The sequence below is a fragment of the Ornithodoros turicata genome, chromosome 3 (assembly GCF_037126465.1).
Source record: "Ornithodoros turicata isolate Travis chromosome 3, ASM3712646v1, whole genome shotgun sequence".
NCBI lineage: Eukaryota > Metazoa > Arthropoda > Arachnida > Ixodida > Argasidae > Ornithodoros > Ornithodoros turicata.
The window spans coordinates 95,094,221-95,121,340 of record NC_088203.1 but is presented as its reverse complement, the minus strand read 5'-3'; the positions used below and the strand labels follow the sequence as shown (position 1 = coordinate 95,121,340).

Here is a 27,120-nt window from a genome sequence, read left to right as displayed (position 1 = left end):
TATGATAATTTTTGTTCGTTTTCCGTAAACATGTGCCTGCTGCTACTTCTTTCAGGTCCCTCGGTGTGTGTTCTTTTTTTTTTTTTTTTTTTTTGTTCGCACCATGCGAAGACTTCAGACAACTTTGTGTGAGGAAATTTTTTCAACGTCACCACTATTACACTTGATGGCAATTGATGTTCTGAGGCTGGAACACATATAAGGGACAAATACATATAAAGCCTCAAGTGCCTAAGAAATTAATGATGAAAGAAGGAAATCATTGCCATCATGTTCAACAGATGCCGCTTGCGTCGATCCCGCCGTATGAATGTGTGTATGATTGAGAAAACATGTAAGAGTGAAAGTGGGATGAGCGTGAGAGTGGTTGGTTTGTCCCTTCAGATGACGCGCCATTGGAAGTCGCGGGGGAGGTGTGTTAGTTGGTTCAAAGTGCTTGAGCTTGTTGTGTCAAGCCCCACGGAGTGTTAATGGACTGATCGTGGTCTTCAAATCACACCCACACTTTTGTACATACTTCATCTCAAGCATGTATTCTTGTGTCACCCCTCCCGATCACATACCGCATCTTGCATTGTAAATGACATCTACGTCTTGAACTGTAACAGTGTGAAATAAAACGTTCTTTAAGAAAAAAAGTGTTAGCTTAGCTCAGTTGGTAGAGTCGTGGACCGGTAATCCAGAAGATGTGGGTTCGAGTCCTACAACGGGCTTTTTCAGTGATTTCCTTCTTCCGTCACTAATACACTATTTGGAATTCATTACGATGAGAAATGCACAAGCTACTATGTACATATCATTGCATGACTGTGGCTATGTATATGATGGGGTTTCTTTATACATTTATGGAAGCGCACCAGCGAATACCAACGTACGCATCGTACAACTTTAACTCCTATAACAGTATAGAGTTCTACTCTGTTCGTTTATTTCGAATTAAGAATTCGCTGCGAGCAATTGAACCTCATATGTTGATCCGCACCGTATTTCCGCATTTTCTGTGTGGTCATCGATAACACCGCCGAAATATTGGCTAAAAATGCAGAAAGTATACTTTGAATGGATGCATAAATGACCATTCAAAAGCCTTTGGAAATCTTTTCCCCAGTTCTTTTCGAATGTATGCCGCCTCTTTAAGAAGGGTGTGGCACTAATGAAACACGTCAAGAAATGTTAATGCGTGTCGTGTTCGCATTTCGTCCGCGTAGTGTCTGCAACGTTCTTTTCAGTTATCTTTGCATGCCAGCTTCTGTAATGGCTAATGCTTGCCTTGATTACATCTGGGTTTCTATCCTCGTAGGCAGTATTATTGAAACAACAACAACACTTTAATGATGATAATTGATTGGATTGTTTTGTCGTTAATCGCCACAGACGATATTATACCTCATTGCCCGTGGTAATTTAATGAAACTACAAGGGGGATCCTAACAGTGGGAACAGAGGGTTATCCGACTTAAAGACGCTGTACGCTAAGTAAGTCACAACAGCAATAGCATCTTGGAGAGTCGATGTGTCGCAAGCGGCAACACAACTGAGCAGTAAGAGCGATACTGAACTGTACTCGTTGAATTAACGCAGCAGCCTGACGGGAGATACCTTGCGACGTCCGGAGATTGAGTGTTGGACCAACGTACGTCATTTCAACATGAAGCTTTCATAATGATGCTTCTTTATTGTGTTCAAAGGAATATCACGTTCTTGTTACACATCATTTTTTAACCCATCTTTTTATGAGATTTTCTTTCCCGACTAACCTAGATTATACTCGTCACCGGGGTCAGTAGAACATCTTCTTTTCCAATCTATTGCGTTCTGCCAACGACCGTGTGGTCTTGCAATTGGCTCAGTAGTCGTAAAACCTGTACTTGCTCCTCAGAGAATGGAAGTTCTGTCTCAAGCTTCGTAGTAGGCTCTTTGATCCATACCTGCCTTCCTTCTCGTCTTGGTACGTGAGGAACTTTTTTAAGCATCCCTGTGTAGACAAATTTAATTACTGAACGTAAATCTACTGCACTTAACGAGATTGTCTGAAAGGAAATCATGCTCCATCCGATCGCATTGCATCGGCCACTTACATTGTAGGTTTTGAAGCTCTTCTTGGCCACGTCATTTTTCTATACCAGATGGAAACTTGCATTAATGGTATTAGCATACTAAAGGAAAACTTGCATCTATGCTATTAGCTGCTAATTTAGGTGATAAGTAGGACAAGCCTTTAAGACAAAGAAGAAGACCTGTCAGAAAGAGCTTTTCCTCTCGAGGACCACGTCTCTTGTTCTCCTTGGTCGAGAGTGGAAGCAGAAGAGAAGAACAGTGGATGAACTTAATCAGCGGAAACTATACAAATTACTTATGGTATAGTGCTGGAATTCCAGTTGTTTAATGTCTGTGAGTGCGCAGTGCATTTTTTGTGCGCATCTTAAAGTAACAACAAAAATCTCCCTCTTAACGAATTGCATGAATTTAAATGGGCACTAAAATGCAGAAACAAGTTAATTTTAAATTACGTTACACGCTGTGTTAATTTCATACTTGTTGTCATAATCCAAAACTTTGATTCCGTTAGGAAGCTAGAACGAAAATTATACCGGACTCTTTCTTGCTTCGGCGCTAAGCAGTGAACGCCGTTTCAGCTCGTGCATCGGTGTTTTTTTAGTCCATGCTGCGCGTGCCACGCCATGGCGCAGTCATCCCGCTGAAAAACATAGTACGCGTTGCGAAGCGGACTGGCGCGGCTGTCCGAAGGACGTGAAGATAAATGTTGTCAGTGGAACATTAGCGGGAACTGTTACGGGCTAAAATTCAATGAATCGGTATCGAAAATTGCAGCAGTGCGCATCATGCCGCGGATATACGGAACACTACGATATGGCCCGTTCCAAATTAACACAGCCACGATAGGTATGCTCGCGCTTCTCCTGCTATCTGATTGGATGCCGCCAATCTTTGCCTCCTGGGGATCCCACTCGTTGCCGCCAAAGACGGCTCTGTTTTCATTGCGGTTTTCTTCTAAACGATAGCGTTGTGTGAACTACGCTATCGTACACTCTTAAAAATGAACTTCACCGCATAGCACGCTTCTAGCCAACCATCGTCTCGAATGACACCGTTATCTGCCCTGGGGGCTTAATCGCTTCATCGTGGTTACGGTCGTTACAAGCTAACGAATGGCGGAAAATTCAAAAAGGTGGGCACGTGACACATTGCGCGTGACGTGTACCACGGCCTTCACGTATCGCGCGAAGAGCGGCGTGCACGTGTTTTATCACGTGCCCACCTTTTTAAATTTCCCGCCCGCCTTTTTGAATTTCCTGCCACTCGTTAGCTTGTAACAACCGTAACGACGATGAAGCGATTAAGCCCCCTGATTTGTTGAAAACGGGAGGCGTACGCCTTTTTTGTGACACTTATGCTGTTCATAATTGTCACAAAAAAGGCGTACGCCTCCCGTTTTCAACAAATCAGGGCAGATAACGATATCATTCGAGATTATGGTTGGCTACGAGCGTGCTATGCGGTGAAGGTCATTTTTAAGAGTGTAGTTCACACACGTTTCTTGAATTGCACTAATTGAAACACGGACTTTCATTTGAGAGCAAGTTGTTTTTGCATTTTAGTGTCCCTTTAATTAATTGCATGTATTTGCACTACCTGCGTCCGTGCCCATAACCTGTTGCTATTTTAATGACTTCCCATGAATATTACTGTTCACTGTCCATACATCATCATTAATTTATCTGTTGTTGTTTTTGTCTCGACAGTAGACAGCTTCCATGGTGTGCACTTAAACAGCGCATGTTACTGTTACGCACGTCAAGGGTGTATATATGGTGATTGTGTTAACCGATAGTTAAGATACGCTGCTGCTTCCTCGTGGCTAGGTTTGTTATATGGAATTCGTAATAGTGACGGTAAATGGACACTATAGTGACGCGGACTTCTTCCGTAAATGCCGACGCATACGGGAGTTAGCATTTTGAGAACTGTAAAAATCTACGTTTCTTATTGTCTCAGTTATATCGTGAGTGTATACACCCTTACGACTGAACTTCCCCGCAACTTCCCCCGATTTTGTAACTTGTACTTTGACTTTCAGACATTTGGCTTCTGAAAAGCTACGTGAAATACTGAAATGTTCTACGGTTTTACGTTTGACTAAAATGGATGCCCTAAAAAATAAACTTTCAACGAACGCTTAGTATAACCATGGGACTTCTGCCAGCGCTGACGCAACTCTCCGCTTTCGCCTTCCAATGCTTCGTTTTCTCGACGAATAAAGAGACTGGAAAGCGCGTCAAGCACCGTTGTATAGGGATTGTAACGAGGTATACCGAAGCAGAAACTTACCACCTTCTTTGCGCCGTTGCGCATGCACTCGAGGTAGTTCTTGACCTGCAAGCGGCTTCAGATTAGTGGCCTGTTTTGCTCCCGACAAGGTATAGCCACCCTATTTGTGTCAAAATAACCGATTTACCTTATCTTTGTGCTCGCAAGAATCTTTTAACCCAGCCTTCTTTTCGCAGCTGTCAGCAATAGCCTCGACTTCCGCGTACTTAGAAAAGGGCACAAGTGTTAGGCATGTTGGGATGACCAAATATTAATTGTCAAACATTCGAAAAATATATTCGGATACAGCCAGACGTTGAAATATCTAAAAGGTTTTGCTTTGTATCCTTGTAGATGAACTATAGATCGTACACTCTTAAAAATGAACTTCACCACATAGCACGCTCCTAGCCAACCATCATCCCGAATGGCAACGTTCTCTCCTCTGATTTGTTGAAAACGGGAAGAGTACGCCTTTTTGCGACACTTATGCAGGAACGTTAATTGTCACAAAAAGGCGTACGCCCCACGCTTTCCACAAATTAAGAGTGATAGAGATATCACTCTGTACAATGGTTGGCCTTCAGCGTGCTATGAGGCGAAGCGTTGTCTTAAGAGTGTAGCAACAGCGTATCGAGCGAACACATCACTCACCCACTGCGGTAACTCTTTCGACGGTTTCTGCTCGCGAAGAAAACAAGTAGTTGTTTGTTATGGGAAAATTTATTACGTACGTAATGCACAACTTGTGCTCAACACAAACTACACTGATGGCAAACAGGAAAATTTAGAAGCTCGAATGACTATATCGCTTTTGAGGAACACAATGTAATTTGTTGGCAGCATATTCTTAATCGCCGCAGGTCCGTTTTCATTGTTTTCTCGACCAGACCGTCTAAATCGAAATAAAGTTTGAAGAAGAAGAAGAAAAACTGGTTTCCTACCGGCGGCCACGTTTGGAGGTCCCTCGTGAGATGTACGAGGCACGTGAGCTCCATTTTGTACACTGAAATGCGAGGAAGAAGTGCATTGCAACCGGGTGACAAAATTCCCGATTAAAACAATGCGCAAACATCGTTGTAACCATGCATCTTTTTAACCAGTCTGTTGTCAACAGTCGCAAGCGTCAATAAAAAAAAAAAAAAAAGAAAGAAGAAATGTAACAGCAGCGTTCTCGAACACATACCGTTCACAGACTTTTCTCCGTTGTCATAAACATCATCGCCATCATCATCATCATCGTCATCCTCGTCGTCCTTACGGTTAGGCTTGGCCTTTTTCGCATTGCATAATCCCACGAGGAGCATGACAATGCAGAATACGTACAGGGTCGTCTTTGGATCCATCCTGAAGGTGACTGTACATGCGTTTCAAGGCCCACCCTATTTATACCAACCCGCGTGTTGTCTGAAATGTTTTATGGTTTTCGTCGCGGCGCCCACAATTTACGACAAATGTCTTCGTTTCGCGTATTTTTCATGCTTTTGCGTGCGGCAGCAATATTTACAGCACCTACTCTGTCAACTTTTAAGACAAGGGTAATGAAGATAAAGGTGCGAACTAATTACCTCATTCACCTGCCGTTTCTTCTCGGTTATCGTTTGTTTGCTACTTCACAGTAATAGCACAGGTGCGATGTTTAATAGACAATTGGTGTAAGAGCAACAACAACTACGTGAATGACGATGAGATAAGGCGTAATGTACTCAAGGTCATGCGTATCTTTCATGTCGCATCTACTGATAGGCGTGTCACCACATTTTTCTTTTAAATGTAGCATTTGTTGTTGCTGGTGGTGTTTTTCTTTTTTTTCACTTTGTACGCCCTGTAGAGTGTATACTCCAGCCCGAGTCAAACATTGGGGTATATACTGGATCCGTGAGTGTCCTTCATTGTTATATTCTTACAGTGTTCGTAAAGCTTACACTGGAATGATTTGCCTAGTACATTACGCCTGTGCAGTCGAATCCAGTTTCAAAAGAGACTTCTAAAGCCGTTGATGGGTAGAAATCCAGCGAGCCGGTAGAGATGCAGCAATCCGTTGTTTTATACGTCCGTTGCTCGATACCACACGCGTCTTGTATACGACGAACACTGGATCATTTCGGTGCAAAGGCGATTGTGCTACGGTGCGGAGAGTTTGCCTTTGCTTAAAAATTTGGGAACTGTGAAATTCTGTGTGCCAGTTTTCGTGCGTAACATAAGTGGTCTCGTGTTCGTTACGCAACAAAGCGTACGCTAGGTTGCTCACTTGCCGTTGCCATGGCACCAGATGCATCTCCTTTCTTTCCGTTTTTGTTGGTTGGTTCGGTTCGGTTTAAAACGGAAAAATATGGGGATATTGGTCGCCTACTCTACATTAACTACACTCTCCAAGTGTTACTTCTCTCGAGTGTGAGAAGTGTTACTTCTCTCAAGAAGTGTTCTTCTTGTGGAGAGTGTTACTTCTCTCGAAGTAACACTCTCCAAGGTCGAAAATAAAGTTGTTGTTGTTGTTACTCTACATTATTTTATTTTTCTTCTCATTTTTTTTTTGTCTCTTTTAATTCTAATCAGATCAGATCTGCATTCTGTTTGCGGTCTACTTTTCACTCGACGTTGCTTCTGGTTGACGTATTACTTTTTCATTCCGTCTTGCCGCCACGAAGCAAGTGTGGTCATGTGGGACGTGGTGATGTGATAAAAAAAAAGGGTTAAAATGATCGAGTTCAATATGTAGTTCAAAAGTTTCGACCAAGTGAGTGTAAAATGTCGGAATCGCTGGGGGGCACACACAGCACACATTCAGCGAGTCATGTGGGACGTACAGATGTACACGTGTGAACAAAGAGCAACAGGAAAGAGTGAGAGACGGGAGGTTTAATGTGCATCGTGGGCCGATTTGACGGGCAGCTGAGACAGCGCTGCCGGTGGCAGAGTTCGAACCCACACCGTTTCCCAGTCATTAGCATAAATACCACGTGGATGTGGCAATGCATCTACACTGTTAAAACAGAACTTCACCACATAGCACGCTCCTGACCAACCATCATACCGAATGATATCATTCTGTGTCATGATTTGTTCAAAACAGGGGGGAGGCGCCTATCTGGGACAAGATAATCTGTCCCAGATAGGCGCCTCCTCTCATTTTCAACAAATCAATGTACAGAATGATATCATTCGGAATGACGGTTGGCTAGGAGCGTGCTATGCGGTGAAGTTCTGTTTTAACAGTGTACTCCGCAAAAAGACAAAACTTGCTGTTTTTCTTGGATTGGATTGGATATCAAGAGGTGGTGGTAGATATCAAAGAAAAATATAGAGAGGTTAGTCCCGACCTGCCAGGACTGGCTACGCCAAAACGCTTTTGTGGGTGGAACAATACAGCAAGAAATATATAAAAAAAGAAGAAACACTCTAAAAACAAAACGTCACCGCATAGCACGCTCCTAGCCAACCATAATCTCGAATGATATCGTTATCTGCCTTGATTTGTTGAAAGCGGGAGGCGTACGCCTTTTTTGTGACAATTATGAACAGCGTAAGTGTCACAAAAAAGGTGTACGCCTCCTGTTTTCAACAAATCAATGCAGATAACGATATCATTCGAGATGATGATTGGCTAGGAGCGTGCTATGCGGTGAACTTCATTTTTAAGATTTAAGAAACAGAAATTAAATAAAAATAAGAAAGAGAGAGAGAAACGCGCTATTACGTTATGTCGATGTGGATTCTGACGTCGAGTGGCGATAGAGAATTTATACCTCGTTCCCGGATTGTACTCCTCGATGTTCGTTATTGCCACGTTGCGAGCGTGCCGTAAAGAGACGCTCTGTTTTAGTTAATTACGTCCCTTTACAGCCTCAAACGGAATTTACGCGGGGAAGGCAATAACGCGCCGTGAAGAAAGAGTTTTAACCGTTGATAATATGGCGTGACCCGAAAGTGAGGTTTATTACGAAAACTGGAACTCTGCTTCGTGTCTCTCGCAGCTGAACCGGCCCGTAAACCATATGGAACAATGTTGCGGTATAAATCTTTCGTGGAAGACTCGAAAATAGGACCGTAAAGTTTTTGCCGGAATCTTAGTCACCTGCTTCGTATTTTGGCCAAAAGTATAGAAAATGCAGTTTTATCTTTTGGGCCTTGCCCTAGTACTGGCAGTTTGTGAAGTTCATTCTGCTAGTAGACGTAACCCTGAGCTTGACTGTAAGTATTGACCTTGAATGATCTTGATTGAGCTCACTAATGATGTTGAAGCAGTTCAGAATAGGGCCGTACGGTACATAACCTCTAATTACCCTAGATTTACTAGCATTACAGCCTCAAAACAGGATGTTGGCACCCTCACCCTCCTCTTGTTGTTCGGAGAAAAATAGCACGGCACACTTATTCCACAGATTATATTACTCACAGGTTCCTTTCGCCGAAATTGATTTGTGTACTTCTCATCGTCGACTAACTCGAACTCAACATCTTTGTTATATCACCTGCCCTAGAGCTCGTACATTGAGATTTTCGAAGTCATTCATCCCATTAGCGATTTCCGAACGGAACACCTTACCCTCATCTCTTGTTGCAATCACCAACCCCGTTGAGTTTAAAAGAGGACTGTGCGACCTACTCATATGCCACACCTCTTTCATATGTCTGTCACGTTACAGTGTATTTCGTTTACATTGCGTGCCTTTGATACTTTGTGTGCGTGTTATCGCTATTGTTGTTTCGCTATTGTTGCTTTGCTGTGATGCTATCATTTTGTCCCCCCCCCCTTTATGTAATGCCTGTATGGGCATTTAATGTATATAATAAATAAATAAATATTGTTTGTCCCTTTGCGTTTCTATTTGCACTCTGTAGGTAGTGTCTGTAGGGCATTTTTATGCGTCCCCCTGTCTAGAATACAGATAAAATTGCACACACACAGACAAGCTGGTGGATGAACTCCATAACGGCAAACTGAGCGGGACAAAAACACGGGGCTGTGTTGTGCTGTCTACATGTTTTTGCCCCGCTCAGGTTTGCCGTTATGGAGCCCTGTCTAGAATACCTGATATCGAGAGAAAAAACGACACGATGAAACTAACATCACACCACTGATCTCTATGTATGAAGGCTGGATAGCGGATTGGTGAGGTATCGCAGGAAAGGGTACGCCAACCGGCCGCCATATTGCGGTGCTCAAAAGAGCCATTACAGCTAGGAATGCATGTAAGCTGTGACAAGTCTTGCTGTTTGTGAGCGCTTCCCTTGCTGCTTCGCCACGGATCCTGCAGAAATTCCTCGTGATTGGGTTCCTTACGTTTTTTGTGTGAAAACCCGTCACATATATGTTATTTCCTTTCTATTTTGTACTCGTGTGAGCGCGTGTCGTTCCAATTTTGTACTTTGAACTTCGATTACGTGATTTGCTGGTTTTGCGTGGTGTTGTATTTGTTGTGTTACGTTTCCTTTGTCGTCCGTCAGCGTGTGCAGCGTGCTGCGTCTCGTGTTTCTCCCATTTCCTTTCTGCTCGGGGGTGTGGAATGCCAGGGAGCAGTATTCTCAGAATTGACTCTCAGCATTCAGCAATATTTGGTACGTTTGTTTATGAAACCACCTTAATATGCTTGCATTACATTATGCTTTGCACAGGAAGTTTAGATATGACTAGTCATGACACGAAATGTCGAACGACGCTAAAGCACTTCCAAAGGACTAGAATGAGAATTAAGTATGTGATATAAAGGCTATATGACGGTAAAAACATATCAACTAGAAATATATGCAATGGGGAGGTAAATGGCGGTAAAGACAGTTCAAGATGACTAGAGACAGAGTGAATAAGTCATAAAAAGGCTAAGTAGCAAGGTCTTGTGGTGAAAGCTCCAACATCGAAGTACCACAAGTCCAGTTGCAAAAGCAAGTTTGAAGCAGTCAACCAGGTAAGTGAGTAGAGTGCATTACTGGTTGTTGAATACGATCAACCTTGACAATTTCTTTCGCAGATAAGGCCTGGCTGTCACCTTCTCTGTATATTCTTTGGCAAGGCGGTACAGTCTGATCCTGCTGTAGCACTGGGAAACTTCTTGGATAAGACGGATCACATGGTTTTCATTTGGGCTGCATTCGAACATACGAGGGTGGTTCCATAAGTTTCCGGCTCGAGGTAGAAAATGAGCGCGAATTTGAAAATGCGATTAAGGACGCGTGACGCCATCTGTTGGAGGGCCGGAGCACCACCCTCAACCCTCTCCATGCTTTTGTCTGTTGGAGAGCGTCATTTCAAACGACCAGGGTGCACCCTTCAGTTAAAATGGAAAAAAATCGAGTGCCGCGGTGTGATTAACTTCTTGACAAAAGGGGGACTTTACGCCCAAAGAAATTAAAGCGCGACTGGACAACGTGTACAGGGAAGCCTCTCCGTCGTACACAACGGTAAAAGACTCGGCTAAGCAGTTTCGACTGGGGCGAGAGTCCATTGAAGGTGATCCACGCAATGGCCGTCCAGTGGAAGTGGTGACACAAGAAAATTTGTCTTGTGTCGAGGAGGAAGTGCTGAGCGGCAGGCGTCTGAAGGTGAAGGAAATCTCAGAAATGCAGGGGCTTTCCAAAACAATTGCATCTAATGGGGGGGCCCTCCTTGGTTGCACTTTCTGTGTGAAAATGTAAGCGCAGATATTGCAAAATGTTTGTGTTTGCCAGTTGGCAGTTATCCTAAGCAGGGAGAGTAAAGAGTAGACGTCCGAGGTTGAGTTATTTATTGTCTCTGAATAAACATTCTGGAACGCACCAAAAAGACGTGTGGCTGGTGTGTTAGTATATCTCACAAATGAGTTGTTGGGCAAAATTTTCATGCAATACTTTTTTCAAATACAAATTTGCAATACAAATTTTCATGCATCTTAGTATTGTCCTATGCAATATGGAGTGGCTTTTAACTGCATGTGAATGCATAATTCAGGAGTGTTTTCGTATATTGGACTAGCTGCAGCTTTAAGGTACCCTTCATGCAGTACTGATTCTAGTCAGCAACCATCACTTGAAACTCTAATTAGGGAGCATGATTCATAGAGGCCAGATTTTCATGCAGATACATACTTTCACCCCTGCATGCTTTTTTTTTACACTGCATAATGTAAGATATTGTTGCCCCAGGAAATTTGTTAAATGTTTTAAATGCACGCAAGTGCATTTCTAGAGGTGCACCTATTGAGCAAGTATAATGAATTTTTCATGCATGTGTGTTCAACCAGCTTTTAGTGCATATAAATCCGGCCTCTACATATGATGCATGCATTATTACTTTCTCGAGGGGCTCTGGGAAATCGAACTTGGTGGGCACAGCGTCAGGCCTCAAACGAACGATCTGCCCCGTTCTGTCGAAGCAGCTGTCTTCAAAATGTTTGCTGCAGACCACTGATGTCCTCGACGGCGTACAGTCCTTTCGCCTGACGTTCACCACCCACTTTTTTAAAAGATCCGGGCGGCTGTGAGGGAACCTGCATTGAATCATTTATGCCATGAATTGCGGCAGGGATGACAAGGCTGATCCAGGCAAGCAATTGGCGATACCGTGATCGCCAAACTCAGTGGTAGATCCCACACCTGACAAGCGCGCTTCAACACCTGCTGCGTGCTCAGACCATACCAGAGAACTACAGGAAGTTTGTATATCACAATGACTCTGTCCAGATAAAGTACTGCTTAAAGTTTAACGTTTAGATCTTGACGTACGAGCCACAAAGTGCCGCGCACCGTTTTGTCGCCCCGCTCGTGGACTAATAAATCACATATATTTATAAAACTAAGTCACTTACTTGTGAAATGTCGTTCCCGATGCCTTGCCAGTACGGGCAGTACATCCATAACCACAGCAGGCGGGCATGACGCGATAAAAATGTCACGCAAAGGCGCATGCAGAATATGCAGCTGCAGTCGCGAATTGCAATGTTTTGAGCTTCCCAAGATGGGGGGGGGGGGGGCGGTGACCGTGGTGGTGGTGGTGATGGTGAAAGGGCTTGCCGTTGTCGGCCTCACGTATGTGGGCAACGTCACGACTGACGCCCTGGGGAATGTGCGTCCTGGGCCGACTTCTAAGGGAACTGTGAAAACATATGTCTGAAAGCGTATGGTTGCACCCTCAATCCGCTATCCATCCTATTACTATAGAGATCAGTGCATCACACCCCTCGGAAGACATGTGCAAAGTGATGCTGATAACACTTTGATTGGCCCTGAAACGAGAGTTCGAAACCGAAACCAATGTGTTCTTTTCCGAGGGCAGGTATTGCGATGCCATATGGCACTAGGCGCTCGAGGGATTAATTTCAGTTTCAACATGCAACTCCACGTCGAATGGCGAATACATACGCTATCGCCTAATCAGGACAGAAGGGAACCTGATTTGGTTGATGTGGCACTTCATTAGGTGTATGATTGAACGACATCAGAAAATCGAGCTTTTACCCACGTCACCAGCAAACTGAAAACGCGCATTGCATCACAAAAGGTTTTTCAATCGTTTCTTTTACGGCTTCTTTGTTCTTGCAGTATACCACATAGAGTACGACTGTGCTGTTACGTTGGTGAAAGCAGTCGTTACTGGAGAGAAAGAATGGGTGAGGACTTTTTTAATGACATGTCACAAAATATATGTACAGGGGGAGGATTTTACCAAGCTGCCAGCATACTACTAGAATTGATGCTGTGGGACACCCGGATAGGTCTCCCAGTATAGCCATCGGTATAATTGTCTTGGTTAAGCTGAATTTGATGAATTTGTTATAAATAAACGAATTAGCGTGATGGACAAATGCTGTATCGTTGTCGACCGTTAGATTTTTGACGTAAGTGTAAGTGTAAGGGGAAACAAACCGATGATGACGGGGGTGGTGATTGTAAAGAAAAGTTAAAGTTTAGCAATCAGCATATGTAGCTGGCTTTTCGATTTCATTCAACTTGACCGATAAGTGGAGCAATAAAGCAAAGAGGCATAATATTGGGGTTTGCCCGATGCTTTTGAAGTAATAAATTCAGAAATGTTTTACACTTGTTGGAGTGCTGCTGGACAAATTGTCGTTCCTTTAGTTGCATGAAGTTGAGGTATGCTTATCCTGCCCGGTAATGATTGGATAATACTTGCTGGGTAATAACAAGTTGCCTTCTTTAAAAAAAACAACAAAAAACAGGAAAACTGGAACGCTGAAGAAGACTGGGTAAGGCGCCCATGATCTACTTCCTAGTTTGGATATATGAAATTTGTAACGTCTAATATTTATTAACGTTATATATCTTTTTTTGTGTGTGTGACTGAAGATGAACAGGGTCCAGGAAATTCTTGATCAGTGCGAATATGAAAGTGACCTAAGGACATCTGATCAGAGGGTACGTTGGAACTCGGGTTAGGGGTGCAATTCTGTTTGCGTCATCTCGGAAACTTCTGACCCGAACAAAACTTATTTCTTCGGTATACAACACCGTCGATGCAGTTTAGAGCCACACACTGACAACAACTTTATGAAACGCGTGTTGTTGATTTGACTGTTGGTATAGCACGTGATCAAAGTTTATTTCCTTGCGTTTCATGCAGAAACATCCCAGCCTTTATGTAACTTGACATAAAGGTATATACTATAACCGTGCAGCGAAGTTGAAAACCGAATAAAAAAAAATTATCGTAAAACTGCTTTCCAACTTTAATATAAACTATCTTACGTCAGCTCCACGTGCGAGGCGAAGTAATGAATTTCCGTCAGCTAATTACGAAGCTAGCAGTTTATTAAAGTGAACAAATTAAAAACATCGTATATGGATCGAACGAACAATCTCCGTTCGAAATATCGGCGGCTTTCGATCTTAAGCGTTCCTTTCTTTCTGCCATTATTGGATCAATAAATGCTTTCTTCTCTATAGGTTTTACTAGCCAGTTTGTTTAACACTGCGAGGGAAAGAGTTCTCAGAAGATTGCTCTTCACCTGATTTCAGATTTCGGGTTAGCTGCTCAGCCCAAATTGGTAATTAGTTTGAACTGGGCGCCTGCTCTGGTAATATCGCTTTCATTACTGGGGAAGTTTACCGTTTAAAATGATTCGCGCTGAACCGCTCGATATTTTCGTCGCTTCGAATATTGATAGCCAGTAACATCACCTATACTTACATTATGACACGCGTGTTTGTAGGTGAGGGAGTTGCCTACGTGTTTACGGAAAGCAAGCAGAAGAATGGTAAGCTGATTCATCAATATTAGGAAAAATGAAAACAAAAAGCTATCTTATCTTTTAGACTAAATATATACTTAGTACTAAATATGCAGACGAAATCGACGAACTACCACCACAACGAATGGATTCTCGTCAGTGTATCCACTAATTTATTGGTTGAATCCTCACAAAGTTGGTCTGCAGAACACGTAACCAGAAGAGAAAGTAAGGGAGACAAAACTAATACGATCAGTTATGACGGAAGTAGATAGTATTTTGTTGTTTAAGGAAATTTATTGTACTGAATGGCGTTTATATCATCCAACGAGAGCGTAGCTAGCCCAGGAAATTGCCAGATGCTGTGCACTGTGTATTCAGACCGTACGCCGTTATAATGCTTCCTTGTTAAGAGCGCTTTCGGGAAAAATTACTCCCCCCCCCCCTCTTCGTCATGGATGCAGTACGTTGTTGTGGCTATGTTCTGTAATTACCTTTTGCTGGTGCTTTTCTTGATACACATTCGTTACTTTTTTTGTATTGTTGACTCTTTTATTGTCTTAGTTGTATTGTTGACTCTTTTATTGTTGTACTTTTATTGAATGCTATTCCCCGGCAATTTTATACTGACATTTCGACAGTTATACTGACCAAATTTGACAGTTATTGTGAGTAATACGAAGGCGTCACTTGGTCATTCCTCGATCCATCGATGACATATATTGACGGTTTGAACTTCGAACAGTTTCTGCACAGGTTTCTTTGCGTAAAATTGCGAGAGTTGCGTAAGCTCTAGTCCACACTGTACCACAGGTGCAATAATGTAGGTGGCATGCATATTATAATACATTGTATAATGACGTTAAAAAGGGGACTGTACGGTCCACGTGTTCAGTTGATACGCGAAAGAACAATTACTGCATTAATTGCCACCATGAAAAATAATACTGCAAGGAAATGAACAATGTTGCCTTGACATCCCACGGAGCCTGCTACTTCTCCAACTGTCAGAATGGTGTACGACCTACTATATTATAACGATCTTCTTCTTCATCTAACTGGATGGTGACTGGAGCTATGTGGTCTCCCTGGTGGGCACCTACAGCTCCATTTCCATTAATCTTCAACGCATTGTGATGACGTGTCTTGAACGTGCGACGCTCTGCCATGAGCGTCACTGTAGGCTCACATAAGCTCCCCTTCCCAGCGCCGCATTTGGAAGCTAACGGGGGGGGGGCTACTCGTCGGCCCTGTTATTGCTTCCTCAATTTCTCCGATACTTTGTACTTCAGCTTGCCTTAGTATTTTTGTTCAAGCGGTCGATATCCCACGGGAGACGGTTCTTTGAAAAGTTGATTATCATCATCATTCTAGGCGTTTGCATAGGAGCGGTGTCTGTCGTCTGCTACGGTAGTCGTATACGTCAGCTTCTGCGCGTTCAAAATTCAAATTTCCATTGTCCAATCATGATGGAGATCTCGCGGGCCGTCGAGTAGCGCCACTAGCGGATCGTGCGGACGGGCTCCTCATATCGGTTGCCGATTATAACACGGTCGTTTTCATCTGGTAGGTCGTAGAATGGTGTCAGTGGTCCGTTGTTCACGTGCGGGGTGCGCTGTGAGGGCATTGCAGTGCGGCGCGCTCAAGAGCCCATACGCCTTTTAAATGCATAGCCGCATAGTGATGGACTATGGCCCCATCCTTGTAATTTGTCACAAGCGCTTGCAAAATGTTTAAAAGCGCACGGGTCTACCTAGTGCTATGATCCATAATGCTATGATCCATAATGCTATGATACAGTAGATCTGCTGTATACACGGTGCTTCACAAAAAGTGTCATTCGGACTTTATAAAAAAACGGGGCGACGGAAAAAGACGGGGTAAACGGCATTTGTGTGGAAACGAAATTTGCCACCTTGCAAAAATATTTTCATTTGATTTTAATTAAAAGAAATTGAATTTCTTTAATTGAACTCCAAAATTTCCTAAGTCAACCTAGCGTTTTTTTTCCTTTTTTTACAGAATTAGGGAGCCCGTAGCGAACGTAGTCAGATCCACCAAGAAATCCGCTTTATATTGCAAATGGAACTGCCCCAAGAAAGTCCCGAAATTCAGGCTTCGAAGTTTCGGGTATTCAACGGCGCACCAAATCAGCCGCAAAGATGCGCGGAGAGGAGGACATGCTCCTGCCCCCATGAAGCTAGAACAATTTATCCCCGGACCAACGTGCAGCACATGATGGGCACATAACAAGGCGGGTGGCATTCCACCATACGTTGATAAACTGCAAAAAAAAAAAAAAAAAAGATTCCGCCTCTTTTTTTTTTTTTTTTGCCCTCTTTTTTTTTCCGACCTTCTATCTTTCATATCCTCTTCTCCGCGAATCTTCGCGACTGACTTGGTGCGCCGTTGAATACCCGCAACTTTGAAGCCTCAATTTCGGGACTTTTTTGGGCAGTTCTATTTGCAATATCGAGCGGATTTCTTGGTGGGTCTGACTAAGTTCGCTACGGGCTCTCTAATTCTATAAAAAAAGACAAAACAAGAACAACAGCAACGTTAGGTTGACTTGGGACATTTTGGAGTTCAATTAAAGAAATTCAATTTCTTTTAATTAAAATCAAATGAAAGTATTTTTACAAGGTGGCAAATTTAGTTGCCACACAAATGCCGTTTACCCCGTATTTTTCCGTCGCCCCGTTTTTTTATAAAGTCCGAATGACACGTTTTGTGAAACACCCTGTATACAACTACAATTTGGAGTTTCACTGGAACTTATAATATTTATGCTTCGTAATTCTGATCTTGTAGACGAAAGGAACCGTTCGCAGAAACAAATTTCTGGAATTTGCGGTATGTATCACAGCGAATTGAGTGTCTTGACGTTTAATAAAGTCCTTAGCGGATCAACGCTTCTTTATGAAAAGTGGAATGCACGCTATAATGATCTTTCAGGATACGATGTCTGCCTTCCGCCATCCGCTATCCTATTTTTGAAAGGCATCGTACAAGGTCTTCTTTTTCTTTTTCTTTTTTATCCGTTACGAAATTTTTATTAAAAAAGACATGAGAGCAGCATTGATGTAATTTTCGTTTCGTTTTACAAATCAATCAATGTATCATTATTCTTGAATTATACGGCCAGGCGGACATCCTTCACCTAAAATGTCTTAATTAAGTCTTTAATTAGGAAATTTCGGAAAAAAACGAAATTCCAGAATCGGAGACAATCCTCGTTGACAGCCAACAACAACAACAACAACTAAATCATGACTATGGCAAGGGGTTGACAGCCAATTTGGCTTATTTCGGCCGCAAAGCGGTAGGTAAGTAATTGGAGTATATTTAGACGTAAGTTGTGTCGGCCTATATGTGTGGTGACGTGCTACAGGGACTGCGGATAATTTCGACCACCTGGGGGTTCTTTTGACGTGCGCCAGAAACCTCCGACAGACGGTGCTGGAAGCAACGCTTACCTGCCTCACATTACTACCATCCTTGACAGTGTTCGAACCCGCTATCTTAGTTAGTTAGTAAACCAGTAAAATACGATCTTAAGCTGAACAATTAGCCAACACGTTACCGACTGACCTACCGTGACCGGCGCCGCAATGTGGTTGATCTAGGCCAGCAGATCAGCACCTACTTACTGAACTCCATCGCTCCAAAGCACGTGCGCCCCCCCCCTCCCCCCCCCCCCCGACGTGGAATGAGCGCTGCGCCCCCTGCGCCCCCGATCTGCTCCGTTTCGGCTCATCTGTGAAGCAGAATTCACCAATGAATATTTCAACGCGCGTACGCGTTTCAAGATTATTCAAAAATGGAATGGCTTTCAACGTGGATTCTCTCCCATGGACTCTTTTCTTCACGTCGCGACACTGCTATCTCGCCTTTGCACGAAATCTCATAATTAAAGCATTAAATGAATGTTAGGTAATTAATCACATTGTAGTTAATACTCTCTTCGAGAGGAAGTCTGCGTGGCTGTATAACTCAACTGCAACGACGCCATCTATGCTGCTGGCATTACTTTTTACTTAAAAAAGACGAAAACTGGAAAGGATAAGAAAACGCCCTGTATACGTAGAGCTTACGGACCTGAGTGAGAGGTGGCGTTTCGAAAACTCAAACCTCATCGAACGAGTAACGAAATAGTTTAAAGTGTCAAGCATGTAGTGACATTCAAAGCAACCTGAAGGCGCTTTCCTCAAATAGTGAGTGGTCTCTTATGCTTTTGTTTTTTCTTCTTTACTCACAATTCAATGCTTTCTATTTGTAAAGGATGGAAGTCAGGATTACACGACAAAATAGCAGTGCATGATGACAAAATGAGCCGTCGCAGAATGCACTGTTCCTTAGATTTTTGTTGGTGATCGAGATTCGGTTCCATTTCGATTTTGGATCCGAATTGTTGCTGCAATAGACCTCTCCCTGTTTGTAAACAAATGACGTCATAATGTTCAACAGCGCCACCAATTTCGTAGACCAGAACTATGCTCGAAGCTAGGCGCGAACAAGATGGCACCCGAGAGCCACGGTCTTGAGGGGATTACGATGGTCCCTGAAAGGGACACGACCTTCGGTCCTACTTTTCTTTCTATAGGAGGTAGCGAAGAAGTGCCCATTCGTAGAACCGATCTCCATTTTTTTTTTCTTTTACAAATCAATCAATCAATCGTAGAACCGAGCACTCCCCTTCCGATTTGTTTCGGTTTCAGTCTGTCACCGATCGGGTTCGGTTTCAGTCTGTCGCCGAAACCTCATGATGGCGTTTGTCTGGTAGAGGTCGGTTGCGTGACTGTCAGCCTACTGCGTGAGATACAACATTGTATAAATAAACTGAAGCACTGCGGTGGTCGAGAAAACACATTGAGTCTCATAACGACTGCATTCTCTTTAGACATGCTTGGAAGAAGGAATCGAGCGACCAACGAAAACTCGGCGAACCAAAGCCGTCCAAGATGCGTATCGGGCGTATCGGCGTCAGTAATAGATGACATGTGGCACGCACGAAGACATCCAACTCTCTTTTACCAGCACTTACCCTCATGAAAAGGAAAGAATGAATAAATTAGAAGCTTTCGACATGGCACATCATCCTGTTCCCGATTCCTGCTAGTATACATCGTTGTTGTGCATTATTGCCAGCATGCCCTGCGCTCGCATTTCTTATTGCTTTCATCTTGGCTCCATGCAAGTATTCTCTGTATGGATAATAAAAGTAATCATCATAGTTTTTGCGGATGAAAAGTCATCTAAAATATTCGCTTGTATGCTGCTCTCTAAGCGGGTTGTTTCAATATTCATAAAGAATATTCATATTGAAATATGGCGGTTGTCCAAACGAGCTAGACGGCGGCGGGATTACCAAGGGACCTCATTATACGCACGGTACACGATTCTGATAAGATTCTGATTCAAAACACTCTCTACACAAGATTTCGAAGCAATACGGACGCAAGGAGCTAGAACTGCTCGTTATATGCAGCCATGCATACGGGTACAAGTCCTCACGCTGTATGTGTGTGATTTCATTTTATTTTAGGGCAGAAATATAGTTTGTCAGCGGCCAAATTTTGCTATTCATATAATGAGACCCGCTTCCACCATAAAAACAAGAAGAAATCAGTCCTAGCGATGAAACTCCCGATTCATCACCATTCAAAAAGCATGGTCGATCCATCGGTGGATCTGTCGGAAATGCGTCGGCATTAAAACTTGAAAACCATTTGGGAACTCCCCTTCACAACGCTACACAACCCTTCACACGTCCCTACAGAACGCTAATGCAAGACAGCATCCGCAGCCAAACGAGCCTTTCGGGCTTAAGGTTGGTCCTCACTGATGCGTTTTGACGCGCAGGCATCCGTTCCGTTGGCCTGTATCCGTCAGTTACCATGACAACGAGCTAACTGAGAGCTCCCACGCACGGACGTACAAGAGTTCGCAACGGCTCAATTTTTCCGCACAGCAGCGCGTTCGACGCAGCAAGGAGACCAATCAGAGCAGTGAACCTGACGCATGCGCAGTTTGTATTTTGTAGGTAAACAGCAATGGCGGCCGACGGAGCAGCGTTGTGTGATTTTGTGTATCTGGTGCTGCCATTGGCGTTGCAGTGCAATAAATGCTTTGCGGCGAAAATAAGGTGACAAGACGACGTTAGATTATTAAAAGGCAGTGCAGCGTGAAAACGTGTGTTCTTGTCTCCTTCAATTTCTGCTGCCAGAGTAGCGCCGCCGAGGAATACTGGGCCACAAGAAATCCAGCAAAAGCGTCGCTGAGCGTCACCGTTTCCGGATCTTCTATATCGAGGCACCACAGCACGCAAACAAAACGCTTTTAAAACACGTTGTTCAATCGTAGTGCCTTCGCTGTACCTTCGTCTGTGCTGTATGGGCATGCACTGAACCAACGTTGGTGCGCTTCGCCGACCGCATGTGTCAACCGACGGACGTAGGTCCGTGGCAGTGAGAACATGTCAACGCATTGCGCTGCGTTGAGCGCTAAGGATGCGTGCCAACGGAACGGATGCCTGTGCGTCAAAACGTACCAGTGAGGGCCAACCTTTATTCCGATTCAGATTGGCGGCGGCGTCACGCACCTTTTTTTTTTCTTGCCGCCGCTCCTTCGCACATCTTTCATAACTCATGGCCCGCCCACGCAGACACGTCTGAGCCTGTCGACCACCACAGCTGCACCGCCGAGTGCCGACGCCCGACGCCCTCTCTACGCGCCCTCTGCTTCCCTCTCCACTCACCGCGCATGCGCGCCGCGCCGTGGCTACAGACAGACCACGCCGCGATTCTTGCGTAGCGAGGACTATAATGCTAACATATTAATAAAGTTGTCGTTTAAGCTACAATGTTACCCTCACATCAACCAACCTCTCCTGCATCCCACATACTGCTCTCCGGGCTGTATCCTATGCACGACTGTATACAGAAACCTGATAATGCAACAAACATAAAACAGGGTGCACAGAACTAGGTAGCAATTATCCAGATGTACGGGCCTTACAAACCGTCTGCATGGTACAAACGTCTACAAGGGCTTACATGTGCCGACTGATTACCACATGCTCGATAGTGTACGCTGTGCGTAAATTCTGTGACATTTGCTCTCTTGATATATGAAACTGAATGCCCACACGGAGTAAGTTTCATCCTGCATGTGCTCCTCACTGGGTTGCTATTCATAGAAACGGAAGTTTACGTAACTAAACAATTTCCTTTATGAGCTCTTTAACAAGAATCGCAAACTTCGAAACGATCTACTGCATATCGTAAGCACCACCACTACGACCTTTTACGAATGTTGTCGTTGTAAACTCCGATAACATTCTAACAGAATAATTTAGCTACAAAAACGCGGGTTACTCAGAAATTTGGAAACTATTTTTCTTGACGTAGAAAGAAAACGAAATATACAAAAATAAAAATATTCTGCAGTGCATTACAGCAAGGAATGCACATGACATGAGCATATGGCACAGTAGAAGTGATCCTGACAGACAACATCATCAAATTTTCACTTTATTTCTAGAGTTATACCGCTGACGCACAGGCAGGCTCGAATCCCTTTGAAGTATGGGTTCTTTGCAGCTTTGAAAGGCTCCTTATTGAAAATTGCTTGCGCCGCAGACACATGTCACTGCTCTCAGTGCACGCCACCAAAAATATGGCGCTGGCTGTTAACGGACTGGAAATGGCAGATCAATACAACCTGTTTCCGTGCAGTAAATTGTAAATTCCTAAATTTGTGCACATTTATTCCCATATAGTTTAGCGGGTGTATCTGATGGGGAGGTTTAAAATTACTAGCAGAAGTTACCAGCGCCGTGTCTGGTACTACTGCGATGGATACTGAGAACCTCTTCTTTGCGAGAGTATCGAATTAAAAATATCTCGTATTAGGCTTGATGAGAGTCTAATGAGTTTACGAAACTCCTACCATTCATAACAGAATTAAGCTAATATATTTTGGTCTCGCATGTTTGCGAGATACAAATCATAATGGTTGGCACTAGAGTGGATGCTGCTCCCTTTCAAATTAAAATTGTAATACGTAGAAGAGCAATGTGCAAGTATCCGGCGATAGTGGTCCACAACACAAACAAAACGGTTGAGAGCATCTAAATTTTAATGAGACTCTCATTAAAATGAATGAATTAATTTCTTACATATGATTTAAATTTAGATGCTCTCAATTGTGTGCCCTGCACTGTTCTTTTTTTCTTCTCGATTTTAATACAGAACGAAACAGCCCAATTTTAACATTATTCAACTCCCTTTCAGTCGCAAAGGAGCCTGGCCAATCTCCCTTTTCGAAAGGGAGTGGCTACCAAAAGCAGAGTGTCAGTGGTCGTTCGGATAGGTGTCCTTCTCTTGAAAGGCCTCTAGGATGCCCATGTGTCAGGAGTATTCGTGTAGTTCTTTACTTCAGGACTCAGTGTCAGTAATGACTGAACACATCGTCATCAAGGAAGGTTGCCAGTGAGCGCGTCGAGTGCCTTTCCTTTGCCTTCTTGGTGTGCTTCTCTAAGCAACCCTTGCGGAACAAAGAAATGAGAACGTGTTTTAGGCATCGCATCTATTGACCATGGATAGAGTTCTTGACCACGAATAGTTCGTAGTCTCGTAAGAATGAAAGAAAAAATGGAGAGAGGTGTTCAGTGTGGGAGATAAATGAATGAAAGGCAATAAATTTTAACGAGTAATGAATGAATCTTCTCATTGCAGACTCGCTATACGAAACTATAACCACAAAAAAACGTTTCGCTGTTGTACATACCGCAAACGCCTTAAGCGATTTCCTGTATTTCTCATCCTGCAACAACATAGTGGTGTTAACAGAGTGCAACCTCTCAGTCTTAGATACTCCAGAAAAAAAAAGTTTTGCTCTTCTTCTTTTTTTTATTTTTAACTTACCACTTTCTTGACCTTTTTGCGCAAGCAAGCAGGGACACTCTGAGCCTGCAGACATTGGAAAACGTGACTTTGTTTGCTTGTTTGTCTTTTAATGAGCAAGCCGACCACTGCCCGGTTGACCATTCCTCTGACATCATCATGATCATCACCATAATAATAATAATTATAATACTAATAATCCCCTCCTGACTAAAAGCGATAAAACCCCGTGCCGAGGAGAACAAAAAGGACTGGACGAGACAAAGCACTGACTGACAAACAGTTGTCAATCAGTCTTTGTCATTGACAGTCAGTCTTGCTGTTTGTCAGTCGGTGCTTTGTCTCATCCTTATGCTCTTACCCCAACAACACCGAATTTCTTCGGGATGTACGGAAAATGTACAAACGGATTCGTACGCCCGATGCATATCACTCAGGTATCCATCGGACGTGCGAATCCGTTAGGACATATTTCTTACGTCCAGAGGATATTCGGTGTTGTTGGGGTAGTTATGAAGTCCTTATTATGGAGTTCTTTTTATGAAGTCCTTGTGAAGTCTCACGAAGTCCTTGGTTATGAACAACAAAACAGTCCAATTTGTAACCCCTTTTAATAATCCCTCCCGCCCCGTGAGTTTCACAGATTAGAAATAATCACATAGTGGAAAAGACGGCGTTGTACCTTGCTCAGGGTCGTGCAGGATGACGTTACTCCTTTTCCTTTTTCGCACTCGTCTAAGAATTTTTGTACGTTCTTCACCTGAGGTGTGCAATACATACATTGAATGGCTCACGCTTGGTTACAGTAAGAGAATAGTGTGGTGTGGAATAATGGAATGTGTTTGCTTACGACATGGGGCGGTTGAATACGGGGCACTTGTTTCTGAAAGGAGTCAGGGAAGCTTAGATGATCGATACCAGGACTTAGGTACCGATCGGTACCAGGACATTTCTTAAAATAAACAACGACAAGAAACAAAAAAATGCACTGGCGCAATTAAAAGGGGTACGTGAGGTACGTGCAAAAGGTACGTGAGGTGTGCAAAAGTTGGCTCAGCAATTTTTAACATTGGCGTTCGACGGCTTCCTTCGATACGCCGGCAAGGAAATACCTTAACGTAATGCTATAAGCCGAGATTTCGGCAGAACGCCACAGGGCTCTGGGTATGAATCGTTGGTCCAAAAAGCAAGTTACTCGTGAACAAAGCATGCCTCTCCAACCGCGAAATATTTGTATTACTCTGTAGTACATATTAGTATACTACACAGACCTTCCCAAGGTGATCAGCTCCTTTGCAAATTATTGTGCTCGGCAACAAGCAAAAGTTGCTTTAGAATTTTCGAGATATGCACTTATAAACTGACTATTGCAAACACTGCACTGAATGAACACGAAATACGCATGTAATTTGAGATTAAAGAAACTGTAACGCGATCTTAATGTCTTCAAATTTACCTTCACTTTCTCAGGCTCATGCTTCAAGACTTCAACGACGAAGGTTACTGCACATTTAGCCTCCACAGCTTCCACTATGATGAGGGAGGCGATCGGTATGAAGACATCACGATAACATCGTGCATATAATCAAGATGTGAGGTACTTACGATTGACCATCGAATCACTGGCTTTATCTTCATCTTCATCGTGATGACCACGAAATATAAACCCACGCCCTTCTAAACATTGGATGGCGCAAGCGAAGAGCAGTAAGGCGCTTAGGGGGTGCTTCATTTTGGAATCTGAGCGGAATATGACTGCCAGACTTTAAAAGCACACTTCTGCAAAAACGTGTTCCTAAACTCGTTTTCTTTCCATATTCTTCAAAGCCATAAATATCAGAAAGTGGAGGAGAAACTCAATTAACCGCATTCTAACGACCGACTCACAACAGGTGGAGGCGAAGAACGGCTTCCATGGCTCTGTTCTTCTGTTTAACGTTCCGTTTAATGTGCCGTGCTCTTTGTTTTCGAGAGCAGAGTTCTCCGACGCTTTCAAACGAGACTCCATTCTCGCGGCTGCTTTACGCGTGCCTATTGATTTTCAAATAGTAATTAAGGTTTCGTACTGCGCGAAGGTAAGAGATTGCCCTGAGTTGACCGTAAAAGAGATCTGTATAAATTAAGCGGTAATATCCTTCTTGTCGATTTCTACCGTGTATACACTGTTGGGACGGGCGCGTGCTTCAGTGATGGGAGTTAGAAGCTAGAATGAGAGGGCGCAATGAATGATGATGATGTGGGGATGAAAGACCCCATTGATTATTACCCAAGTAAACTTGTTGTTGTTGATGATGATCATATGATCAGAGGAACGACAAAAGAGCGATAAATAAAAATCTGCGGCATTTTTTTGGCAATGTGCCAAACACGTTCCAATGCAGTAGCTTGATAGGGTCGTCGTTGGTGGAAAAGTTTTCAACTCGTGGTCAATTGTCACGTGGACCTATCAAGCGACGGACGGACCTAAGGAGTGGCTCTCGCTTTAATAAATAATCGACCATGTTTTGCATGCTTCGCTGATAGTGCGATTCCGAAGCTGGAGTGTGATGTCTCAGTAGCAGGGAAAAAAGGGAACCAATACCATATAGGCAGTTATTCACATTAAAACATGCGTTTCGTTGTTGGTCGCCGTTCTGTTACTGTAGCGTTTTTGCTCAAGAAGATAGCTGTTTGGCATCACCGACAGGTGTGGAAAGGGGGGGTACATGATTGAGTTCTAGTTAAGCTCAAAAGAAAGTATATGTGACCACAAGCAAGTTTAGTACGTGCATCGCAAGTTATTTGCATTGGCGAAGCAAACACAAAACTACCCCATTTTTCGGTTGTTGAGAATGGCGTTGTTGTAATAATTACACAGGGGGGAAGTTTGAAAGTGTCGTCCAGGCGCTCTGCGATCTTGTGGCCCAAAGAACCGTGCACTGTAGTGTCAGGGCGGCAGTTATCTAGTTCATATCAACCTACACGGGCAAGCGTACGATGGGAATTGATGTTCTGAGACTGTGTGTGAGGGGAGGTGTGTTAGCTTAGCTCAACTGGTAGAACCCTGGACCGGCAATCCACAAGATGTGGGTTCGAGACTTGCAGCTGGCTAACCTTTTCAGTGATTTCCTTCCTTCATTGGGCAAGTGTATATCCGTTATTCCTCACAAGACGGCGAGTATAATGTCAGTTGTGGAGAAACGTCATGAATGATACAGGTCCGATCTCTCGTACCTTTAAGAACCTTTGTGGCCTTTGTGTGGGCTACAATAGATGTGTTCTTCAGCACAGTGTGTAAACACCTATCCGCTATGACCGATGTTACTTTTCCTCTGGAAGTTAATAAATTTTGGTCGCGCGCAGAAGAGTGCTTTATGCCTCGTCGTCTGGGTAAAGGTACTACTAAGAGAAGGAAAAACGCTTGTATTTTATGGGCGACGTCGGCAATGCACTACACTGTCTTTTGACAACGAAGTGATGTAGCGTGCGTTCTTGAGTATGGCCGGTTTTGTTGGAAGTGACCCCATCGTATCGTTTAGTACACACGCTGAACGCGAGCAACACACAGGTGCAATATATATATATATTTTTTTTTTTACATTGTCGAGAGCATAACAGCCTGATAATATATGGCATCAGGGTACCGCAGGTCACACCCTCTTCAACCATAACTACTTGTAAAAGCAGAAGATGAAGAGCTTCCTACTAAAACTTTACGTTACTTCATATTATCACTTTATTTTAAG

At 43.5% G+C, this 27,120-nt stretch overlaps 4 protein-coding genes across 4 annotated transcripts in view; 1 reads left to right on the top strand and 3 right to left on the bottom strand.

Annotated features, from left to right (window-relative positions):
* The window catches only part of LOC135388860 (lachesin-like), a 184,926-nt gene that overhangs the window by 118,925 nt on the left and 38,881 nt on the right, over positions 1-27,120 (bottom strand). The gene's annotated exons all lie outside the window — the stretch shown is intronic.
* Positions 1,652-5,696, bottom strand: LOC135388863 (uncharacterized). The gene is made up of 7 exons (XM_064618713.1): positions 5,516-5,696; positions 5,274-5,335; positions 4,984-5,010; positions 4,478-4,555; positions 4,351-4,395; positions 2,079-2,117; positions 1,652-1,975 (listed from the first exon to the last, which is right to left on the bottom strand). Exons 1-7 carry the CDS (start codon positions 5,673-5,675, stop codon positions 1,847-1,849), a joined length of 540 nt encoding a protein of 179 aa, XP_064474783.1. The 5' UTR covers positions 5,676-5,696; the 3' UTR covers positions 1,652-1,846.
* On the top strand, positions 8,322-19,581 carry LOC135388859 (uncharacterized). Its single transcript, XM_064618705.1, has 7 exons — positions 8,322-8,520; positions 12,844-12,911; positions 13,482-13,508; positions 13,609-13,677; positions 14,472-14,516; positions 17,301-17,342; positions 19,390-19,581. The coding sequence occupies exons 1-7, from the start codon at positions 8,436-8,438 to the stop codon at positions 19,477-19,479; spliced, it is 426 nt and encodes a 141-aa protein (XP_064474775.1). The 5' UTR covers positions 8,322-8,435; the 3' UTR covers positions 19,480-19,581.
* On the bottom strand, positions 22,009-25,184 carry LOC135387490 (uncharacterized). The gene is made up of 7 exons (XM_064616665.1): positions 25,001-25,184; positions 24,852-24,925; positions 24,246-24,278; positions 24,078-24,155; positions 23,417-23,461; positions 23,280-23,315; positions 22,009-23,036 (listed from the first exon to the last, which is right to left on the bottom strand). The coding sequence occupies exons 1-7, from the start codon at positions 25,125-25,127 to the stop codon at positions 22,941-22,943; spliced, it is 489 nt and encodes a 162-aa protein (XP_064472735.1). The 5' UTR covers positions 25,128-25,184; the 3' UTR covers positions 22,009-22,940.

Coding starts and splice junctions, on each gene's coding strand:
- LOC135388863 (XM_064618713.1), bottom strand. CDS start 5,675: ATGGATCCAAAGACGACCCTGTACGTATTCTGCATTGTCATGCTCCTC. Junction 4,556..4,983: donor CGAAAGAGTTACCGCAGTGG/GTGAGTGATGTG, acceptor CCCTTTTCTAAG/TACGCGGAAGTCGAGGCTAT. Junction 2,118..4,350: donor GCAACGGCGCAAAGAAGGTG/GTAAGTTTCTGC, acceptor CATCTGGTATAG/AAAAATGACGTGGCCAAGAA.
- LOC135388859 (XM_064618705.1), top strand. CDS start 8,436: ATGCAGTTTTATCTTTTGGGCCTTGCCCTAGTACTGGCAGTTTGTGAA. Junction 13,678..14,471: donor TAAGGACATCTGATCAGAGG/GTACGTTGGAAC, acceptor GCGTGTTTGTAG/GTGAGGGAGTTGCCTACGTG. Junction 17,343..19,389: donor ACAAATTTCTGGAATTTGCG/GTATGTATCACA, acceptor CATTCTCTTTAG/ACATGCTTGGAAGAAGGAAT.
- LOC135387490 (XM_064616665.1), bottom strand. CDS start 25,127: ATGAAGCACCCCCTAAGCGCCTTACTGCTCTTCGCTTGCGCCATCCAA. Junction 23,462..24,077: donor CCTGCACGACCCTGAGCAAG/GTACAACGCCGT, acceptor CAATGTCTGCAG/GCTCAGAGTGTCCCTGCTTG. Junction 23,316..23,416: donor GCAAAAAGGTCAAGAAAGTG/GTAAGTTAAAAA, acceptor ATGTTGTTGCAG/GATGAGAAATACAGGAAATC.